Below are 20,955 nucleotides of genomic sequence, written 5' to 3'. Positions count from 1 at the left end.
ATGTGTGGACACTGATGGTCAGACAACAGATCGTACACAGAACAATACTGAGCTGGATGATGCATGATGTTTTCTTATGTTTTGTTTTTTTCAGTTGATTGTAACTATATTGGCACCTGGTGGGTTTTTGCTGTGGAGAGCAATAATTACAAGATGGGCAGTTTGGTCAGTCCTGTTTAACATTGTGAACGATCCAGAAAAGAGACATTATTTCAGTCTGTAACATTTGCATCACATATATATTTTTTATAGAGCTTCAACACAAGACTAAGTCTGAAATGACAGAGCGTGATCAAAAGCAGCTTCCGGTTCCTGTCTACACATTACAGTGGCACTGTCTCCAAGGCACTGTCAGATGTCACAAAGTTTCACTTCTCAGTACTAAGAAAACGAAAGCTACCATACACATATAAAAAATCTACGCCAGAGAAGCGAAGAACACATTTGGTCATATGTAGATCAAAAGTCAGGAGCTGCTTTCAACTTGGAAGAAACATTTCATCCTGCAGTAATTCAGGTATGCTGGATAATGCTATAAATGAATAGTTCTGTGTGCAGAAGTTTGTGCTTATTTTCATGCTTAAATATTTTACATTGTAGGTGTAGGTGGTGCAGGAGGCTCATCAACATGCTTCCATCTGTGGTGGTACTGCTCATGTTCATTTCCGGCACTTGTGCAGAAAATCCTGCAATACAATTTGTCCTGACCAACAAAGGACTTCAAAAGGGTAAGACAGTATAAGATAGTGCTTTTCATTCATTTTACAGGAGCTACCCAGGTCTTCATAATGTAGTCAACATAATCTTTGTAATTGTGCAATTGACCATATAAAACATGTTTTATTCACAATTATTAAAACTTTGTGCGCTGTTTATCCCAGGAAAGCATCGAGTCACAGACTGGATTCAGCAGCATTTGGAGAATGTAACTCTCCCTGACATCAGTAGTGACATTCACATTCCCATTTTGGGCAACATACACTACACATTAACAGAGTAAGATTACATTTGACATTGTTCCCTTAACTAATTCTTAGGTTTAAAACCTCCTCACAGTCACACAGTTTGTCTCCTACTTCACAATGAATAATCCTGTAACTGTCCTGTTATAAAATCATTTCCCCATGTCCTCCAGCATTTCCATAACAAAATGTGACCTTCCGGAGCCGTCTGTTGAGTTTTATCCAAACGTCACAGGATTCAAAACATCCATCTCAGGCCTCAGTGTTGCACTAACTGGCGAGTGGGAGACCCACTATCATATAATGTGAGTTTTCTCTGTCCTACATGTTTGTAGTAGTATTTCTGAAGTTTCCAACTTAGTTACTCTCTTCATTGAGACACGAATAATCTTTTATTTTAAACTGCTGTCTAAAATGTTGAAAGGAAAATGTAGGGTTCATCACCGAATGAGGAAGTGATCTGAAGGTTGAGGTTTGAAAAAGGCCATTGTGTCCTTGATTCATATGGGATCATTCAGAGAAGAAAGTGTTCTTTAATTTTACACCCATGTCTCCAGTGTTTGTTTTAACTCCTGACCTCTTCTTCAACTAATGTGACAAGTGCAATCACTGATAACTAATTAAAGCAACTGGGTAGACAGACACATTCACAAAAGGATCAAACAGTGACAAACCGCACATTAAATGTTAAATGTGAATTGACATATTGCTGGAGATATTAGCTTTTGGCCTAGGCATTTAGTTAGTAGTGTAGTTGTTTAATATGCATAAAATAACAAAGTATAGACAGTTACTTAAAAGCTTCACAAAGTTAAGCCTATATTTAGTTTTACATTTTAATGTACCTTGTAACTTTTAAGACTCCAGGAGTTTTGGTTACTAATACTTCAAATTGTTACTAAGATGATTTAAAAGTAATGATAAATGAAAATTTGAATTTAATGTGAAAAAAGGAACTAAGATAGGGAAGTAAGAAGCAGAAAAATAATTATACTAACACAAACTTATTTGTTTGTACCGTGTGATTTCAGACATGATGGTGGATCGTTGGACATGGCTGTATTTGATTTGAATGTGATCTCTGCTGTGGAGCTCGGGAAAGATGCAGGTGGGCATCTGTCAGTCAGCAGCATCAGCTGTGATGCTCAAGTTGGAGATGTGGATGTGCGGTTCCATGGTGGAGACAGGTACGGTACTAAAAAGTGAGGGTAAGGTATAAAGAGGTGATACTGAGGTTGAGATATAAGATTTGTATTTTTATTTGTCAATAGTTGGATCTTCCAGCCTTTTGTGAAATATTTCAAGAGGCAAATCATCGGCAAAATACAGAAAAGTGTGAGTGTTTCTTTACATCTCTATTGTGTGTGTGTATAAGTAAAAGCTTGTTATTTCCTTATTACATAACGCACAGGTGAACCATACTGTTTTACCTGTGCTGTTTCTGTAATGAACATTACAGGACACAGGCCTTGTTTATTTCCTCCCCAGATCTGCCCCAGTGTGGAGGAGATGATTGTGACACTAGAGTCCCACCTGCAGGCCATGAACGGTATTACAGCAGTCTTTTTATTTTCATTTTAATCCAAATTATATTAAGCAGATACACATCTCTGAATACAGGTTACAACTCAAAAGTTAGTCTAATTTACTTAAGACCAACAGTAAAACAGTCAATTTAAATGAGCAAATAAATAATCCAGTCTTCAAATGGTTTCTGTTTTATTCAGTTTCCTTTGACGTGAATCAACTTCTTAGCCTTGACCTCAATCTCACCAGCGTACCTGTCGTTGATGCTACAAGTCTGAACCTGGGTCTTAAGGTAAAAATGAAATGAAGAGGGTATACTCATTTCTATCTATAATAACACAATGAAAACATCTGGGAAAATATCTAATTTACAAAACATCTATACCTCATGGTACTTCAAGCAGCCTGTTTACTTAAGCTTTCCCTATAACTTGACTGGACCCTGTGTGCGGCAAATTAAGTTAATTAGACAGACACTACTGGTCTGTACACACCTTCGTCAGAGTTTTTTTTTTTGTTTTGTTTTGTTTTTGTCATTTTTTTTGGGTCATTGGCCTGTTAGAAAATAAATTATTAAAATTAATAGTAAATTGAAAACCAGGTCACAACCTCATGAACTTAATGAGCCATGAGTGTGCAAAAGCTAAATGTAGTACTACTACTTTGGACAATCTAAAACATAAAACACATTCTATGTTTTTTGTCAACTATAATTAAATAGGTGTTCTTTAATAGTTCATAGTTTATAGATCATTTGGATTTTAGTATTGTTATACAAAAAAATAAAAATACAGAAAAGGTGTCTCCAATATCTGCTAGTTTGACTGGCAGTGCATCTTTCTATTGAGGCTCCACAATTCATATCATGTCAGGTCATGCAACAATTTATTAAGTCCAAGCAGCTCTTTGGTTAGAACGTCAAGCTCTGTGTAGACACCATGCTGTACTCATCACCAGCTAAAACCATCCCCATAATGAGAGATGGTTGTGGTGGTGGTGGCATCATGCTGCAAGGATGCTTATCAGCAACAGGGACAGAAAGACAGGTCTGAGTCGGGGAAGGATAAATGCAGTAAATATAAAGACGTTCTTAAAGAAAACCTGCTCCAGACAACAAGTTTCTGACTGTACTGGAGCAGCTCGATCAAAGCCCAGCAAACTCTGGTTTTCATAATTTACAATGTGAAAAAGGCATGAAAAAAAATATCAACCACAAAAAGGTTTCAAAAACTCTAATTCATTTTGCTCCTCATTCAAAGGGTGAATTCTACAATATCAGAACTCACAGTGAACCTCCCTTCAAGCCCAAGTCTTTCACTCTGCCTGAGCAGCAGGGTTACATGATGTCAGTGGGTCTGTCTGAATTCACTCTGAACTCTGCCTCCTATGGATACTACTCAGCTGGACTGCTTCAGGTCGACATCAACGACAGCATGGTAAGTAAAACAGAAAACAAGCTTGATGGACATCATTAGAAAGCAGGACAACATAAGTTTTCCCCTCTAAACATTTGTGTTTCATCACCTCAGATACCTCCATACTGTCCTGTACATCTAAATACCACTTCAATGGGACGCTACATTCCCCAGGTAAGTTCGTCTTCTCAGAGTTATATGTGAACTCAGTTCACTCAGCGAATGAAAGGTGTCAATATACATTATACAGGAACAAATGACATCGACACACATATGTCCAGGAATATAGCTGCATGAGGGCATTGTGACACACACTACATGAGAATTAAACCATACATGATATGCAACTGCATAGTTTAGTGGTAATAAAGCCACCCTCAATGTGTGAGACTGGGGATCAAATCCTGCCTGTGGCTTCCTCCACTGAGGGTCCTTAGGCTTTACGATTACCCTTCATTTGCGTTGTGCCTTTTACCTCAATATCAGTCTCCATCAGTGGAAATATATTTTAAAAACACACAAACAACAAATTCTGAAACATGATGAGCTGATTATGTACCAAAGAGTCACCTTACGTTTCTGTATTGTTTGTTGCCGTTTTCTCTCCCCCTCAACAATGAAATGTTAACCATCAATATTGATTTTTCTCCCTGCAGCTTCCCAAGCTGTTTCCAGGTTTGCCCATGAGTCTGAAGGTTTATGCCCGACAGGTTCCAGTGTTTTTCTTTCAGAGTGATGTTGTTAAACTGGGTCTCCAGGGTAGTGTCAAGGCCTTCGCCATCCAGCGTAATGGTACCCAGACCCCACTTCTCACTCTCGATGTTGTGAGTACTTGTGTTTTCTAACCGATAGGGTGTATTTGTCTTCTAGTTTCTTTCTTTTTTAGATCTGTACCAAAAACACAACTCTGATGTTGCACTAACACATTAACATTTTGCTGATTATATATTGTTATTAGCAGATATATATTGATATATATTGATATTAGTAGCTTTATTGTGAAGCTCTGCGCTCATGAGACATTTTTGGCAGGTTATTTTAATTTTGATGGGTCAGGTACTATATAGTTAATGGATGAACAACACAATCACAACAGATTAATCACAGTAAATATGTTCACTTTAATTTCAAACTTTTTTTTCTTTCAGGACTCAGGCTTCAGTGGTAAAATGTGGATTATTGACGGAAGACTCAAGGGCATGGTGAAAATGGACAAGTGAGTTTCACCATGTTTTAAAACACACACACGAATCAGATTCACAAACTCCAAGTAATGACACTCGCTTTCTAACAGTGTTACACTGAAGTTGGTAGCGAGTGAAGTGGGATCATTTTCGGTAAGTTTGGTGTTAGTTATACTTAACATGAACCTCATGTGTGTACAAAATGAGAACATGGCAGTTCACTAAATGTATGTCCTTGTGATAATCATGCTTCTCTTTGCAGACTGATACTATGGAAAAAGACCTGAGGCTTGGACTGCCAGTAGTACTTGCTAAAACCGTGAACAGTGAGTGTTTTGTGTTCACCTCTTGATTTATAATGGTTTTCTACATCAATACAACCAAATAGAACTCCATCAAGTCTGTTTTTCACCCCACAGTGTCCTGGTGGCCGAAGTATAAACCCATCTTAAATTGACACAAATATTTTTTCATGCAGAATATAACCAAGAATTTGGTCCTGATTCAGCATATTGTGGTACAGTCAGGTGATAGATGAAAATAATATACATGTGTACTGTACACTCTCATTACACTGAGATGTGCTTCTCTGTTTCAGAGGTACTGGCTCAAGGTTTAGTTTTACCCAGATTCAAACAAGCACAGCTGGTCAACTCAGTCTTAAAGGTTAAGGAGGTTGGTATTAAACAAAAAACACGTTTGTTTTTGTTTTTTTTCCTGTGAAGCCATTTGGAAGAGATTGTAATTAAAGTACATTTTGTCTTTGGACTGACTATTTTCTTATTTCTAACAGGGATTTATGGCCGTGTCTTCAGATGTTGAGGTTTATTTCTAACAGACAAAGGCTTGAACTGACAAACAGGCCTGTTCATCTCTGATACATCAAACTCAGTTCAGTGACTTTCAACCTGTAAAGAAACTGGATAAGAAGACATCACATCTACCCTCATTGGATCCTGGACTATAAATGAACCTTGAAACACAATACATAATCAATATTTTTAAATGATCTCACTAATTTACATCCATGTTTAATCAACACTTATTAGGCCTGCACGTCAACTGTGGGCTAAATGCTGACAAAATGCTTAGAAAATGAGTGTATACAGCCTAAAATCTGAATTGTTTTCCATATAATAAATACTTGTTAAAAAACTGTTTTCTGGTTGTCTCATATGAATATGGTAAGACATAACCAGGTTTTACATTTCCACATACTGTACATACAGTACAGAAAAAAAGGATGAATTAATTGCTGTATGATTTATGTGACTATTTTATCTTCAATGTTCTCATATGTTAAGTTTTGCTTGTGGAAAATAAAACAATTAAGATCAACACAGTCAACCAATTTAGCAGAATGCGTTTTTAAAAATCACTAAATGTGAAGTAAAGCAGCACCTAACCCGATCCTAACCTAATAATTTGTTTGGTTATTTATGTTATAAGCTGTGGATGAGAATTTTTGTAGAGTCATTATCAAATATGAGGAATTAATTGTCATGGTTTTTTTTTTTTTGGTTTTTTTTTGGTTGTCGTTTGTTTGCTTTACTGAAACTTTAAAGACTCAATAAAACGAGGAAGCGAAAGCTGACATTTTCCAAACCGCTTGACCACCACTAGAGCAGCACAAACCTCTTTATTTTGAATAAACTTTTCTGGTTAAGTTAAACGTTCACATTCTTGAAATGTTACACTACTAAAATAAATAAATATCAACCCTATTTACAGTCCCTGTTGTTCAGGTGTTTCCCACAGAAAAATATCACACTTCATTCATAAAATGAGATGATGAGTAGACACTGACTGGTTGTTCAGTCAGTCACACAACAGGTCGTAAACAGTTTCTGACCCAGATGACACATGATTTATTTTTTAGTTAATTATGAATAAGCTGCAAGAGCAGGAGTTTAACAAAAACATCACAAGACTGAGTCTGAAATGTCAGGTTAACACTGGCAGAGCATAATCAAAAGCAGCTTCCTCTTAATATTAACACAAACACACATAAACCAATACAGCAGTCTGTCCTTGGCTACAGTCAGATGTCACGAAGTTTCACTTCTCAGTACAGAAAACGGGAGCCGCTTCCAGCTTGGACAATGCACTTCATCCTGCAGTAGTTCAGGTATGCTGCATAATGCTTGAAATGGCTGAGTAGTTCAGAGTGTGTAGACGTTTGTGCTTACATTCATGCTTTAATGTTTTACATTGTAGTTGTAGGTGGTACAGGAGGCTCAGAGCAACATGCTTCCATCTGTGGTGATACTGCTCATACTCCTCTCCTGCACTTGTGGAGAAAATCCTGCAATACAATTCCTCCTGACCAACAGAGGACTTTACTATGGTAAGACAGTATGACATGGGGCTATTCATTCAACCGAATGTCTACACACAAACATGTTTTACAGGAGCTACACAAGCCTTTTTCACAACAATTAAAATTTTATTTGTGTGCTGTTACCAGGAAAGCATCAAGCCACAGACTGGATTCAGCAGAATTTGGAGCATGCAACTCTCCCAGACATCAGTGGTGAAGTTGACATCGGCTTGTTGGGCAGCATAGACTACACACTAACAGAGTAAGATTACATTTGATATTGTTCCCAAATGAGTTCATAGGTTTTAAATCACCTCCTCACAGTCACACACAGTTTAATCTTCAAAGGGAAAAAGCTACACTATGTATGTGACTCCAGAATGAACCATCCTGTGACTATCCTGTTATAAAACCATTACTACTGTGTCAATGTACCTGAATGCATTGTAGACATTTAATTTTTACCAATTTACATTACTCAGATCTCTGTCCCCGCACCCAGTGACACTTGTGTGTGTTTCTTCATGTCCTCCAGCATTACCATAACAAAATGTGACCTTCCTGAGCCGTCTGTTGAGTTTTATCCAAAGATCACAGGATTCAAAACATCCATCTCAGGCCTCAGCATTGCACTAACTGGGGGGTGGTCGATACACTGCAGCATAATGTGAGTTTTCTCTGTCTTTCATGTGAAACCCATGTTCATAAATCCAGTATCTCCACAGCTGTTCAATCAAGATTTGTCTGTTTTGTCTGAAGTTTTCTGTTTGGTGAAAAATAAGCACCTGAGATAATTAGCCTGTTTTTTTACATCTTGGATCTGCTCTCACACATCACATCATTGTCACCTAAACCATGGACAAAATGGTCAAATATTACCAGACCAATGAGAACTGCTACTAAGCTGACATCAGTATGATAAATTATCATTTGAATGTAACACAATGAGCTAATGACTGGATGTAAGAAAGAAGAAAACTGAATTACTTATAGAATAAATAGATTCATAATCAGGTGTAGTTCAGACTATATTTTACACATTACAACTGGGAAAGTTTAACAAGGTACAGTTGGTCTGACAGAGTTTTAGAGGCTTATGTGGTGCATGTTACCTAACTTTTTATGCCAATATTAAGATGTATTAATTTGTTTGTACTGTGTATTTTCAGACGTGAAAGTGGATCATTCGACATGGCTGTATTTAACTTGAATGTGATCTCTGCTGTGGAGCTCGGGAAAGATCCAGGTGGGCATCTGTCAGTGAGCAGCATCAGCTGTGATGCTCAAGTTGGAGATGTGGATGTGCAGTTCCACGGTGAAGTCAGGTACAGTACTAGAAAGGGAGGATGAGGTACAAAGAGGTGACACTGAGGTTGAGATATAAGATTTGTATTTTCATTTGTCAATAGTTGGATCCTGCATCTTTTTGTGCAACATTTCAAAGGGCGAATCAGTGGTGAAATACAGAAGAGAGTGAGTGTTAATCTACATTTTTATTGTTTGTATATGTGAAAGCTTGTTATTTCCTTATCACATAATGCACAGGTGAAATATACTGTGGAGGGTTTCTGTAATGAACATTACAGGACACATACCTGACATTATTTCCTCCTTAGATCTGCCCCAGTGTGGAGGAGATTTTTGTGAAACTAGAGTCCCACCTACAGGCCATGAACGGTATTACAGCAGTCTTTTTATTTATTAAATCTTTATTTTGTATTTAAATTCAAATTATAATAAGCATTCAAACATCTCTCTATACAGGTTTCAACCCAAACGTTAGTTAAATTTACTTATGACCAACATTAAAAGAGTCAATTAAAATTAGCATATAGATAATTCAGTCTTCAAATGGTTTCTGTTTTATTCAGTTTCCTTTGATGTGAATCAAGTTCTTAGCCTTGACCTCCATCTCACCAGTTTACCTGTCGTTGATGCTACAAGTCTGAATCTGGGTCTTAAGGTAAAGATGAAATGTAGAGAGTCCTTGAAGAAAACCTTGTATGTAACACACTCTGGCACACTTAATTTACAATGTGCAAAAACATAAAAAAGCAACAACAGCCACAAAAAGGTTTCAAAAACTCTAATTCTTTTTGCTCCTCATTTAAAGGGTGAATTCTACAATATCAGAACTCACAGTGAACCTCCCTTCAAGCTCAAGTCTTTCACTCTGCCTGAGCAGCAGGGTTACATGGTGTCAGTGGGTCTGTCTGAATTCACTCTGAACTCTGCCTCCTATGGATACTACTCAGCTGGACTGCTTCAGGCCGACATCAACGACAGCATGGTAAGTAAACCAGAAAACAAGCATAAATTGATGGACATCATTAGAAAGTGGGGGAACTTAAGTTTGTTTTTTTTTATCTCTTAATATTGTCTTTAATTAATGTTTAATCAACGCAGATACTTCAACACCTCCATATGCATCTAAATACCAGCGTGGTAGGACTCCTCATTCCCCAGGTAAGAGGACTCACTTCACTGTTTTCACGTGTTCAAGGATATTGTTGAGTCTCTAGTGACTCAAAACAGCATGTATATATTAAAAATGAACTACCGCTTGTGAAATGTATATCCACTTACCAACTAAGCACAACAAAATTAACAAGAATAATTGAATACTGTATAACAATAGCAATCCTTTATATAACCTCTGTGTCTGGATTTGGAGAACAAAGACATTACATCAATTTTTTTCTTTCTATAGCTTCTCAGTATGTTTCCAGGTTTGCCCATGAGTCTGAAGGTTTATGCCCGACAGGTTCCAGTGTTTTCCTTCCAGCATGATGTGGTTAAACTGGGTCTCCATGGCGCTGTGAAGGCCTTCGCCATTCAGCCTAATGGTACCCAGATCCCACTTTTCACTCTTAATGTTGTGAGTACTTTTGTTTTCTTACCTATTCTCAGTAGAATGAATACATGCAAGTGTCTCTTTACTCCTTTACATTATGTCATCAACACATCAAAGCAGTTCTAGTTGAGCTCATGGGACATTTTAGGCAAATCACTTCATTTTAATAATTCATGGTAATATATTGAGCCCATTAAAAATAAAGTGGTGCTAAAAGGGTTCATCAATTAATCAGTTGGAAAAGCATCAGATAATTAATGGAACCCGTTTGACCAGTAATTTATAGTTTGAAATTTATTATAACAATCTGAGGTTCCTGTTTCTCAAATGTGGGAATTAGCTTCTTTTCAGTTTTTATGTGATTGCAAAGTAAATACTTTCAGATTGTAAACCTCAATTTCCACACACAAATATTGCGGTAGACCACTATGTGTAAATGTGTAAACTAAACCGTTAGTTGATGAATCAGAAACAATAAATGACAGGTTAATCATAAAAAATCATCACTTGTCACTTGTTGCAGCTCCAATTAAAACCCTTTTTTTTTCTTTCAGGACTCAGACCTCAGTGGTAAAATATATGTTTCTGATGGAAAGCTGAAGGGCTCAGTGAAAATGGACAAGTGGGTTTCACCATGTTTTAAAACTCCCACCTGAACCTAGTTCACAAACTCCAAGTAATGATGACATTTTCTTTCTAACAGATTTACACTGAAACTGGCAGCGAGCGAAGTGGGAACATTTAAGGTAAAGACAAAATTACACTTTAACAGATAAACAGTGAGTTCATGTGGGCACAAACTGAGGAGAATAAAGCTGTGACTGTAAAGCTTCTTATTGGGATTACTGGAGTTTGGTCAATCTTAAAATAATCACACGTTCTTCTTTGCAGACTGATACTTTGGAAAATCTTACGAGGTGTGGAATACAGACGATAGTCTTTCCAAAAGTGAACGGTGAGTCTTAGATACATCATTATTTATCAGTGACACAAGTCTTCTTTTCCTGCAGACAGCCAATATATTGTGGTACAGCCAGATGATAGATGAAAATAATACATTATGTGTTCTGTGCACTCTCGTTACACTGAGATGTGCTTCTGTGTTTCAGAGAAACTGGATAAAGGTTTTGTTTTACCCAGAATAAAACAAGCACAGCTGGTCAACTCAGTTCTGAAGGTGGAACAGGTTGGTATTAGTACAAATGTGTTTGTCATTTGGAAGAGATTTTAATTAAATGTAGATTTTGTCTTTGGACTGACTATGGTCTTATTTCTAACAGGGATTTATGGCTATGTCTTCAGATGTTGAGGTTTTCCCATCAGACAAAGGCCTCAAATGACAAACAGGCCTGTTAAACTCTGATACATCAAACCGCTCTTCACCTCAGTTCAATGTCTTCAACTTTCAGCCTGTAAATAAACTGGAGACAAATCTGGATCCTGCACTGTGTGTGCGGGTCTCAAGGAACCATAACACTTTGCATGCCAAGTCCCACTAACAAAACAACAAACAGTAGATTTTAAATTCATTGTCTGTATGTTTAAATTCTTGTCAGGGTTTAAAATTGAACAAAATAAAAAAAATTTGCTTCTTTCTGTATCTGTTTATACCACCACCAGATAGCACATCAACATCTGTATGAAATGTCATAAAACACAAAACTACATGAAAATAATTTAACTGATCCCAGTATTTCATCCTGAAGATTATAATCATGTTAATGTTTTTTAATCTGATAACCAATTTAGAGTTAGATGAAATTATATAAATTAGTTCTATTTCTGATGCATTTCTGAAACAGTTTGTAAAGATTTATAGTTTATTTATAGTTTAGGTTATCTGAGTTATTTGTATTTTGCAAAAACAGTTAAGCTTTGATCACCTGACAAACTACTGGAATTGTTTAGTGGAGATCATAAAGTTCAAACGCTTCTAAAGAAAATATTGCCCTATGGACAAAATTTGGTTTTAAATGCTATTAATAATTCAATATTGTTTTCTCAAAAATCACTCAAATGCTGTTTTCATCAAACTATATTCATATAAGAATGTAGTGCTGGATTTAATAATTTTAATAATAATATAATAATAATTTTTGTCCTTTTTTTTTCTTAAACCCAAAAACACAAAAGTTAAAACACTAAAATGAAGCAGGAAAAGAGGGCGTGGAGGTTCAGATATCTCATAAATCAATTCACTGCCACCACATTCATGAAACAATAACATCTCTTTATTTTGAAACATGTTCACATTCTTGGAATGTAACGCCACCAAAATATAAATATTAGCCACTGCTCTTCAAATGTTCCCCACAGAAAAACATGACACTTCATTCGTGAAACAAGATGATGTGTGAACACTGACTGGTTCAGTCAGTCAGACAACAGACCTGAGCTGGACGATGCATGATTTATTGTTGAATTAATTATGACCAAACTGGTAAAACGAGCTCAGCTGAACTGGAAGCAGGAGTGAAACACTGTTAAATAACTTTAGTTATACCACAAACCCCTTTAGTGTAAACACTGTGTTGGTAGAGCTGTACTTATTCAAATATATAAAGGGTAGAGAAGAGTGAGAGTTATAGGATTAAAATGATGCCTACAACTCAGGGTGGTGTTTGTGAAAGTAACAACATCACAGAGCAAACAATGAATGCACCTGAGAGTCTTCTATGAGATTAGTAGGGAAATACAGTATATAAAATCTGCACTAGCTCTAAGCTAACAGATCTGAACAAAAAAATTACTACAACAGCTGACCAACACAAATATACCAAAAATATCACCTTCTATTGACACAATAAAAAATTGGTCGGAGCATGTAGAGTGGGCTCACTCGTGATCAAGTGTTTTAGAGTGTTAAACTGGTAGTTCACTCTGTAGTTATAATTTGTGTTGGCACACTCAGTTATCCTGAACGTAACCCTGTAAGTCTGAAGCTTCCCACTCAACACACATGCTTAAAATAAGTCAAATATTCAAGTATCCACTTTCTTATACTGTAACACTTCACCAAACAGCACATCATCAATGTAAGAAAACAGCTAACCAAGTCAAAGGAGACTAAGAAATCAAGTCATTCTTGACAAAACTAAAATTAGCTCCTCCATTTTTAGTGCTTTGAGACTTTCCTCTTCATTTTATACAGAATCTTGTCAGCAACCCCCTCTGCTTCTAAGCTGTGGACTGTTTTGGACCCTTGGATTATACACACACTCAGACAAGAGGCAGACAAGAAAAAACAATGTTGGTTGCGCCAGACCTGACGGGTGCCATTTGTTTCCAGCACACACAAATTGGCTTTCCTGTCTGGCTACTTAACCTGTGCTCAGATCTGGCTGGAGATCTGTGAGTGTTAATATCACTAGAGACAGCTGATATAGTTTGTAATTTACACTTTCAGTTCTTTTTATAATTTGTTGCAGCTTGTTTTTGGTGTTATTTTGGTCAGTTGTACAAGGTGACGTCAGCCAATCCAGAAAAATTACATACTTCCAGTCAATAACAAGACTAGAAAGAGATGTAACTTATGAAGGGAGAAAGAAAAAATTAGGCAATGTCATGTGGAGGCACGATGTGAATTTAAAAAAAAAAACCTTTAGCATCACAAGATGAAGTCCCATGAGCTTCAAGTCCAGTCCAAATCAACACTGTTTGTTTTCTTAAAACTGTCATCAGCTCAATGCTCCCCGTCACTGTCCACAGCAGCAAAATCAAACTCGTCTGCACCAACTGCCGAGGAGGGACAACAGCGAGCTCTGGTGACTTAAAAACACAAACAAACATGGGTAGAATGAGAGGATGGCTGTGGTTATTAGGCTGTGCTGGCAGATGAGGTCCCCTTTGAGGCAAAGGGGTCTGAGAAGTCCATCGGTTCATGATGGGGGAGGAAGCAGCAGGGAAGGCCTAGATCATTTCTCTGCAACAGCTGCTGCCATCGGCGACCGCATCGTACCACGAGCTGTCGCAGCCAGCTCCTCAATTTCTGTGTTTAACCGTCTGATGACCCACTCCATTGCTTCCCGTCCCTGAGACACAAGTGTTACAGAATCTTACATGTAGTGACAGGTTACCGATGATAAAAATAACGAGGCTGTGTCATACTGTCATTAGCCATAGGCAGATGTTAAAGGTGGCTTTACCTTGCTGGCGTTGACAGAGAAGGTCTTGGCCATGAGACCCTCGAGGTAGCTGCTCAGACTGACACCTTTAACACTGATGAGGGCCTCCTGTGTCAGCACAGTCCTGAATACACATTCACACAAATATAATAAAAGTTACAAATACTCTCTACAGTGCATAGTTCTCTACAGAACTATGCAACCAACATTTGACGTTTATAAAAAGAAAATGTAGTCCCTTACTTTTCAGGATCCTGTGGATGTGGCTTGTATGTCAACTTTTCATCCACTGATACCAGGTTGGTGAAGGAGATCTGGATAGACAGAGAACAGAAGACTTTTTACATCACACAAAGTGTTTACTTGTCAACAGGCATTTAATTTAATTAAACACCAACTGCAGTGACAACAAATACAGCAGAGCTATAAAACCCTGATAATTATTCATGTTACAACATTATTTACAGACATCTGTAAAACAGACATTTACAGAAGGTTGTAAATGTTGTAATAGATGCATTTTATTTTGACAACATATTAAATAAGTCCTCACTACTAACATAACTCATATCATCTGGATGCAGAACGTTTCTCCACTGTGAAAGAAGTGAAAATGTGGGTAAGTTGATGTCTGTGACTACTTAATGAAGATCAGATGGCAAGGCTGGAAATTTAATTATTGTACTTGCTGGTACAGGAAAAGATATTTGGCACATCTGCCTTCTTACTTTAAAACTCACTTTTTTAAATTTCAGTTAAAACCTGACAGGGAAAGGCGAAGAGAAAAAGTCTTATAACAAGTAATTGGTTCCTCATATTTAACACCAGGGGAGAGGTGAGAGGAGCATCACCTGTAAATGCCCATACAGTATAAGTGTACCTATGTTTTCTAGTGTTGTTAGTATCAAGCAACCACAGCTGTAATTTGAAGTGTGCTTATTAGCAATGATCCATATGTGAGCACTACTCACGTTTGTAGATTTCAGCTCAAAGGTCTTCTGTCTGGGGTCCACTACTGAATGTTCCTGAACATATGTACATGTCCTTGTTGCTCCAATGATCTGCAGGAGAAGAACACATCTTAGGCTTGTAACAAAGGAAAACAATTTCTACAGCTAAAGGGTTTGTTTTAATCATCTTACTTACAGACTTGGCCATGGCCGGGAGCCCCCACTCTGTGCTGAGCAGTCTGGTGCTGTGTAACCGTCCCTCTGTGTCCACTTTCCTGTCCAGGACATCCACGCCAAACACACTGGGGTTCATGGGATTGGGGTACTTCTGCATTGCTGCTTTAGTTACCGTCTCCCACGGATGGCTGTTAAAATCAATATGAACATCAGAACCAACAAGTTTCTACAGGATATTAACATAATCCAAATCAAACAGTCAATGATAACTAACGAACATTTTTATCGTAATAACTATATGTGCAGTGTTCTTGACAACTGTAAATACAATTATATTATAAATGTAGTTTTCTAAACCAACCAAATAAACCATTTATTTTACCAGGGAGATTGAATTGAGGATTATAATTCAACATGAAATGCACAGGTACAATACTTAAATCCCCCCACAAAGAGGAAGAGCAAACAAGGTTAGAAAATGCTTTAGATTTGAATGCGCCATGAATTTCATCAGACGGAACATCATAGGTCACAATCAACCTGAACGAAAACAAGTCAGTTTAGTTTCTCTCTGCCAAGTTTTTTATGTGGCCTAAACAGAAAGCATACGTTTTTTTGTTTGTTGTTGTTGTTTTGAAACAATAAATGTGATAAAATAGCTAATAGTAGTCTTTTGGCTTTGTACCATTTGATGTACATATAGGTATCAATTCAGTACTCCAGCAAAGAAATACATTTAAAAACCTGCTGATTCTCAGGTGAGTTGTGAAGCGTCCTAATCCTTACTTCAGAACATGCATATTTTGAATCCTGCATTTGTTTACATTTACTTGGGGATCCAAGTAGACCGAATTTGCCACAAACAGTTTTGTTTTGCTTTGGACTAATTGAAATAACGACAGCTGTCACTGACATACTGTGATGCTGAAGACATCTTAAAAACACGATTTTTCCCAGGCTAGTTCTGAACGATTCATTATCTGGTAATGACAACATCCTGATTCCGTCATAATGAAATAAGCAAGTCATAATTCCGAATTAAAGTCGCATTTTTCCAGCATTTTCCTAATGCAGTGTGTTTCCGAGTAGATTTAATAATGATATAAGTGCAGAATCAAGGCGCACAGCTCTGACAGGCTGCGGGAAGAGGCACGCCCCCCTCCGCACAGCGCGGACTAACGTCACCATCATAGATCTATCTAGAAACTATAGTAAAACAAAACAATACTGTGGTCACTGCTGCACCTGTGATAGTTTCTGCAGAGAATGAGAAATATATATGCGAAAGAGACGAATTATTACTATTATTAGAGTATTTTAACACAGTAACGTTATGTGCTGTCTGACAGACCGTTACGCAATGATGGCCACACATGTCAGATTTACTATCAGGGTTTATGCTGAATTAAACCGAACACATGAAAAGCACATGACTCCAGCTTTTGCTAAAAACGTGGCTGAAATGTTGTAAAAAAAAAACAAAACACGATGATCTTTGCTAACAATTAGCATCTGGTAGCAAAGTTCGCTTTGAAACTAGCATCATACGGCTAACATATAAACTGTCTTAGTTAGCTTGCTAAAACAGTTATTCTGCAACTAATGTAACACAAAACCCGAGAAATAGAGATAATTATTTTTGTTACTGTTCAAATATAATTACGAGTTAACAACACGTTTGACTAATAAACCGTTAACTAGCATACGCTAGCAGACGACTGGGTAACATTAACTTAACCTTTGTGTGAAGTTACTTAACTTGAGTCTAACCTTAGCAGCTAACGGTGCTAGCAGCAGCAGTCACCGAGAACCAGCAAAAAACAGTTACACAAGAGGAAATCTGCTACTTAACTACCTCCTTCTATACGATCATGACGGGCACAAAACAACTCACTTGAAAATGTGCTCTGATGCCCAGATCTTCATTTCAACAGGCTTTTCTGTCGGGGCTCAGGAGCCGGTGACTACTGACAGCGTGACCGGAGGGCGGAAGGAGGCAAGCCGTGAAGGAGACACCTTTAACGGATCCTGAGAACCGAGACTCCCCCTGCTGAGAGAGACCGGTGCTGCACTTCCAGAACAATCTCATCCAGAACAATCCATCCTTTATTTATTTATATTATACACATTATACAACAGTGACGGCAGGTAACTAAGTATATTTACTCAAGTACTGTACTAAATGTAGATGTAGTAACGTTTTTATTTTATGTAAATACTTCTATAGTTCAAATAGGGAAATATTGTACAGTTTATAACAATTATCTGATATCTGTAGTTATTTTTTATTAACATAGTGCGACATGAGTTCTCATTAAATAGTTTCTCCTCCTCCCAAAATGAGCAACAATTGATTTTACCTAAAAGGCATATTTATGAATAGAATAAATACGATTTTTGAAGTAGTTCTCTTTGGAAATTATAGTTGAAGTCTGGACATTTAAATTCTGCAGAGACTTTATTTATGGCACAGATGGATCAAATCTGAAATAGAATAGACGGGACGACTACGTTTATTTTACCATCAGAGTCTCCACCAGATCTTTTTTAATGGGTAAATCAGCTGGGTTGATGCGCAGAGAAATAATTCCTTACTGAAACATGTGTTATGGACTCAAGTATTAGGGCATCTTCAAATGTAATAAATACATAATTTTGTTGTATGAATTTTTACTAAATATGATACGATACAATATTTCCCCCTGTTTTAAAAGCGTCATGTCATAATGTTCCTCTAACAACAGAAAGACAGTGTTTCCGGGAGGCGGGACAAGTAACTCTAAGACCTGTCAATCATAGTCCTATTCTATTCTTATTGGAGGGCAGAAAAGCTAAGCGTATGTCAAACTACGTCATCACGCACGGATCCGATCTGTCCTTGAAGCCACAACACAGGCAAGATGGTAGCATACTGGAGACAGGCAGGCCTAAGGTAATAAAACGTTTTAAAAATCTATGTTTTCAGTGTCCGATTGTGTCATCAATTGACCACAGCATTAGCTGCAGTATTTCGTATTAAAATAAAATACTCTTTCATTCTTACCTGAGCTATTTCCTACTGAACTAGCTTGTGTTAGCTTCTTCATCCATGCGTCGATACTCATGCTAACAGCTAACCTCAGCTAATAATCATTCAAGACGTAACTATGTTCGTTACTGAAGAAGCAGTTGTTAATGTCTTGTCCAAACTCCTTATTGTCAGTGTTGCCTGCCCTTTCGCTTGCGGCTAACATGTGTGTCCTCCTCTGCAGCTACATCCGCTTCTCCGCTATCTGCGCTAACGCGGTGCGGGCTGCACTGAAGCCTCAGTTCAAGACCGAGGCGGTGAAGGCCGCAGAAGCCAGCGTCAAAGTCATCAAACCCAAAACAGGAGCATAACGTAAGTTCAGTAGTAAGTCCATAAAGTAAGCTACTAATGTTTAAATCAAACCGGTCAAACATGCACCTACATTCATCACGGGTCCTTACAGCCTGCGAAGTTTTAAAGAGGGTCTTGTGACATTGAGTGAAGACTGCAGGTTTTCATATCGGTCACAGACGGTGGAAGAAATATGAACCAGTGATTCTCTTATTTATGTAAATAACGTCACAATTACTTTAGAAACACTTATTAATGTAGTGGGCTCCAGTTCGACTCCACCACACACTATGACCTCAATATTAAACACATAGCAGAGGTGTCACCTTTCAGTTTAAAGAAAAACTGGTCAGATTACATTAGATTGTACAGGTGTACCTGATAAAGTGGTCAGTAAGTGTATATACTCCACATAATGTGTAACTCCTAATCTAGATCGTAACCACTCAAACTGTAAGATACATAAATGCATAAATACTTATTTTAACATGAAATATTTATGTAGCAGTGTCATAAAATCAAAATGTATCTCACAGTTGATCTTAAACTCTTTGAACATATGAATTTAATTTATTTTCTTTAGTTGTTTGTGGTTGCTTCCTATGTTAAAGATCTGGTTTGTTAAATTTCCTTTTGGAATAAATGAAAACTCAGAACTTGTTACATGTCAAGCATATGTTCATACAGTATACAGGGTACTTTGTTATATATAATACTATGGTCCGGTACCTTTTCATAACAAGACTCATCTGATACATGCATGATGAAAGGTTATTGAGCCTCCTTTGGCGAGATGTTACAAATCTTTATTACCTTTGAACAACCTTGCATCAATTTCTCATTCTTCTTGCTGAAGTTTCAATGTCTCATTATGGCTTGATTATAATGTATAATATAAAATATAATGTAAGAAGCCTATATTTGTAGGTGAATTATTATTATATTTTTCCCTTGTCAAACATATGCCTGATCATTACCCTCTGATCTAATCCATCAGCAAGATGACATTTTACAATGTAGCAAAAACATTTCTGTATGTTTGCATCCATTTTATAATGTTATACATTTCTCTTACCACGCAAATACATTTTTAGTTGAGAGTTTACTATCCAAGTAGATTTATCCTAACCTACATGTTACTGATATGAAAAGTTCTTGTGTTCTGGAGCTTTATGTTTCTGTCCTTCTGCTCTGTTTGTCTCCAGGATGTGAGAACGTGATGTAGATAGTTTTTCTTGGAGTTGTGAGGTCCAGTCACTGCCCTGTCCTATACAAGGTGGAGAATAGGAGGGGTGGGGGATGATGGATGACATCACGGTGACCTGTTGGAGACTGGGGACCTGAAGGAAATCACTGTTTTTCCCTTCTATTTGTAATTAAAATTGTAATGTCAAAGATAAAAATTGGTTGTCTTTTTGTCTGAGTAATGTATTTACTGAACTGCAGATGGAGACACAAAGCTTTTTGATGTGTAACAACAATTTTTATTTTAATATAAATAAGTGATATTAGTCTTATACAGAAACATGGTATTTAAAGAGGTATGTGTTGCTCCATGGTTTTGATGACATTTGAATGTTCCTTTAATAATCTGAGTCACAGAATATGACATCTGAATCCAAAATCTTTAGAAATGCATGCTTTGCCCAGTGGACACAAAATTCAATAAATTAAAGCAAAGAACAACCAGTGTTTAGGTCCAGTGCCTTCAAGACATATCACAGATGTTCTTTATGTGTTGCCTGTAAGTAGGACCTGTAGACCTGTAAGAAACCTGTTAATCTAAAAACTTTTTTTTTTTTTTTTTAGGAAATACTGTCAGTAAACAAAGTATATTTAAGAGAAGTAAATGTCATTAATGATGTATTGAAAAGTAAAATAGGGAAGATTTAATTTGTTTTTAGTTGAACTGTTAAGTCAACTTTTATTTAAATCCTGCTTTGATGATCCACTCAGAAATTCAGGTTTAGTATTTGTAGACACAGAATCTAGTTCATCTTATGCACTGCAGTGGGGTTCATGATTACAACTGGGTCATTTTAGAATCTGAACTTCACCCTGTTCTCCTGGGTTCCTGATGGAAT

The 20,955-nt window shown here is 37.2% G+C and overlaps 4 protein-coding genes across 4 annotated transcripts; 3 read left to right on the top strand and 1 right to left on the bottom strand.

Moving 5' to 3' along the window:
* Positions 1-366: 366 nt before the first annotated feature.
* LOC113167303 (bactericidal permeability-increasing protein-like) lies at positions 367-6,682 on the top strand. Its single transcript, XM_026367804.1, has 16 exons — positions 367-517; positions 601-728; positions 882-996; positions 1,136-1,267; positions 1,994-2,149; positions 2,234-2,297; positions 2,451-2,511; positions 2,690-2,781; positions 3,749-3,925; positions 4,019-4,078; positions 4,561-4,728; positions 5,053-5,120; positions 5,199-5,241; positions 5,351-5,414; positions 5,687-5,763; positions 5,882-6,682. The coding sequence occupies exons 2-16, from the start codon at positions 629-631 to the stop codon at positions 5,921-5,923; spliced, it is 1,419 nt and encodes a 472-aa protein (XP_026223589.1). The 5' UTR covers positions 367-517; positions 601-628; the 3' UTR covers positions 5,924-6,682.
* A 442-nt stretch (positions 6,683-7,124) lies between these two features.
* LOC113167304 (bactericidal permeability-increasing protein-like) lies at positions 7,125-11,839 on the top strand. Its single transcript, XM_026367806.1, has 16 exons — positions 7,125-7,216; positions 7,306-7,435; positions 7,556-7,670; positions 7,944-8,075; positions 8,578-8,733; positions 8,818-8,881; positions 9,025-9,085; positions 9,280-9,371; positions 9,522-9,698; positions 9,815-9,874; positions 10,119-10,286; positions 10,817-10,884; positions 10,966-11,008; positions 11,154-11,217; positions 11,372-11,448; positions 11,543-11,839. The coding sequence occupies exons 2-16, from the start codon at positions 7,336-7,338 to the stop codon at positions 11,600-11,602; spliced, it is 1,437 nt and encodes a 478-aa protein (XP_026223591.1). The 5' UTR covers positions 7,125-7,216; positions 7,306-7,335; the 3' UTR covers positions 11,603-11,839.
* Positions 11,840-12,477: 638 nt separating this feature from the next.
* LOC113167729 (PRELI domain containing protein 3B-like) lies at positions 12,478-17,563 on the bottom strand. Its single transcript, XM_026368550.1, has 6 exons — positions 17,408-17,563; positions 15,533-15,701; positions 15,358-15,447; positions 14,630-14,700; positions 14,408-14,510; positions 12,478-14,293 (listed from the first exon to the last, which is right to left on the bottom strand). Exons 1-6 carry the CDS (start codon positions 17,437-17,439, stop codon positions 14,177-14,179), a joined length of 582 nt encoding a protein of 193 aa, XP_026224335.1. The 5' UTR covers positions 17,440-17,563; the 3' UTR covers positions 12,478-14,176.
* Positions 17,564-18,318: 755 nt separating this feature from the next.
* atp5f1e (ATP synthase F1 subunit epsilon) lies at positions 18,319-20,276 on the top strand. The gene is made up of 3 exons (XM_026368551.1): positions 18,319-18,445; positions 18,765-18,892; positions 20,077-20,276. Exons 1-2 carry the CDS (start codon positions 18,414-18,416, stop codon positions 18,889-18,891), a joined length of 159 nt encoding a protein of 52 aa, XP_026224336.1. The 5' UTR covers positions 18,319-18,413; the 3' UTR covers position 18,892; positions 20,077-20,276.
* The last annotated feature ends 679 nt before the right edge of the window (positions 20,277-20,955 follow it).

This window comes from Anabas testudineus, chromosome 7, assembly GCF_900324465.2.
Source record: "Anabas testudineus chromosome 7, fAnaTes1.2, whole genome shotgun sequence".
NCBI classification, from domain to species: Eukaryota; Metazoa; Chordata; class Actinopteri; order Anabantiformes; family Anabantidae; genus Anabas; species Anabas testudineus.
This window is presented reverse-complemented; position numbering and strand designations above follow the sequence as displayed.

What these genes read in the sequence shown, in the direction of transcription:
- LOC113167729 (XM_026368550.1), bottom strand. Translation starts at nt 17,439, where the DNA reads ATGAAGATCTGGGCATCAGAGCACATTTTCAA. An exon ending in TCCCGGCCATGGCCAAGTCT is followed by an intron (nt 15,448 to 15,532) that starts GTAAGTAAGATG and finishes CTTCTCCTGCAG; the next exon opens with ATCATTGGAGCAACAAGGAC. An exon ending in TCTCTGTCAACGCCAGCAAG is followed by an intron (nt 14,294 to 14,407) that starts GTAAAGCCACCT and finishes CTTGTGTCTCAG; the next exon opens with GGACGGGAAGCAATGGAGTG.
- LOC113167303 (XM_026367804.1), top strand. Translation starts at nt 629, where the DNA reads ATGCTTCCATCTGTGGTGGTACTGCTCATGTTCATTTCCGGCACTTGT. An exon ending in CGGTTCCATGGTGGAGACAG is followed by an intron (nt 2,150 to 2,233) that starts GTACGGTACTAA and finishes ATTTGTCAATAG; the next exon opens with TTGGATCTTCCAGCCTTTTG. An exon ending in CCACCTGCAGGCCATGAACG is followed by an intron (nt 2,512 to 2,689) that starts GTATTACAGCAG and finishes TGTTTTATTCAG; the next exon opens with TTTCCTTTGACGTGAATCAA.
- atp5f1e (XM_026368551.1), top strand. Translation starts at nt 18,414, where the DNA reads ATGGTAGCATACTGGAGACAGGCAGGCCTAAG. An exon ending in TGGAGACAGGCAGGCCTAAG is followed by an intron (nt 18,446 to 18,764) that starts GTAATAAAACGT and finishes CCTCCTCTGCAG; the next exon opens with CTACATCCGCTTCTCCGCTA.
- LOC113167304 (XM_026367806.1), top strand. Translation starts at nt 7,336, where the DNA reads ATGCTTCCATCTGTGGTGATACTGCTCATACTCCTCTCCTGCACTTGT. An exon ending in GTCTGAATCTGGGTCTTAAG is followed by an intron (nt 9,372 to 9,521) that starts GTAAAGATGAAA and finishes CCTCATTTAAAG; the next exon opens with GGTGAATTCTACAATATCAG. An exon ending in CCGACATCAACGACAGCATG is followed by an intron (nt 9,699 to 9,814) that starts GTAAGTAAACCA and finishes TAATCAACGCAG; the next exon opens with ATACTTCAACACCTCCATAT.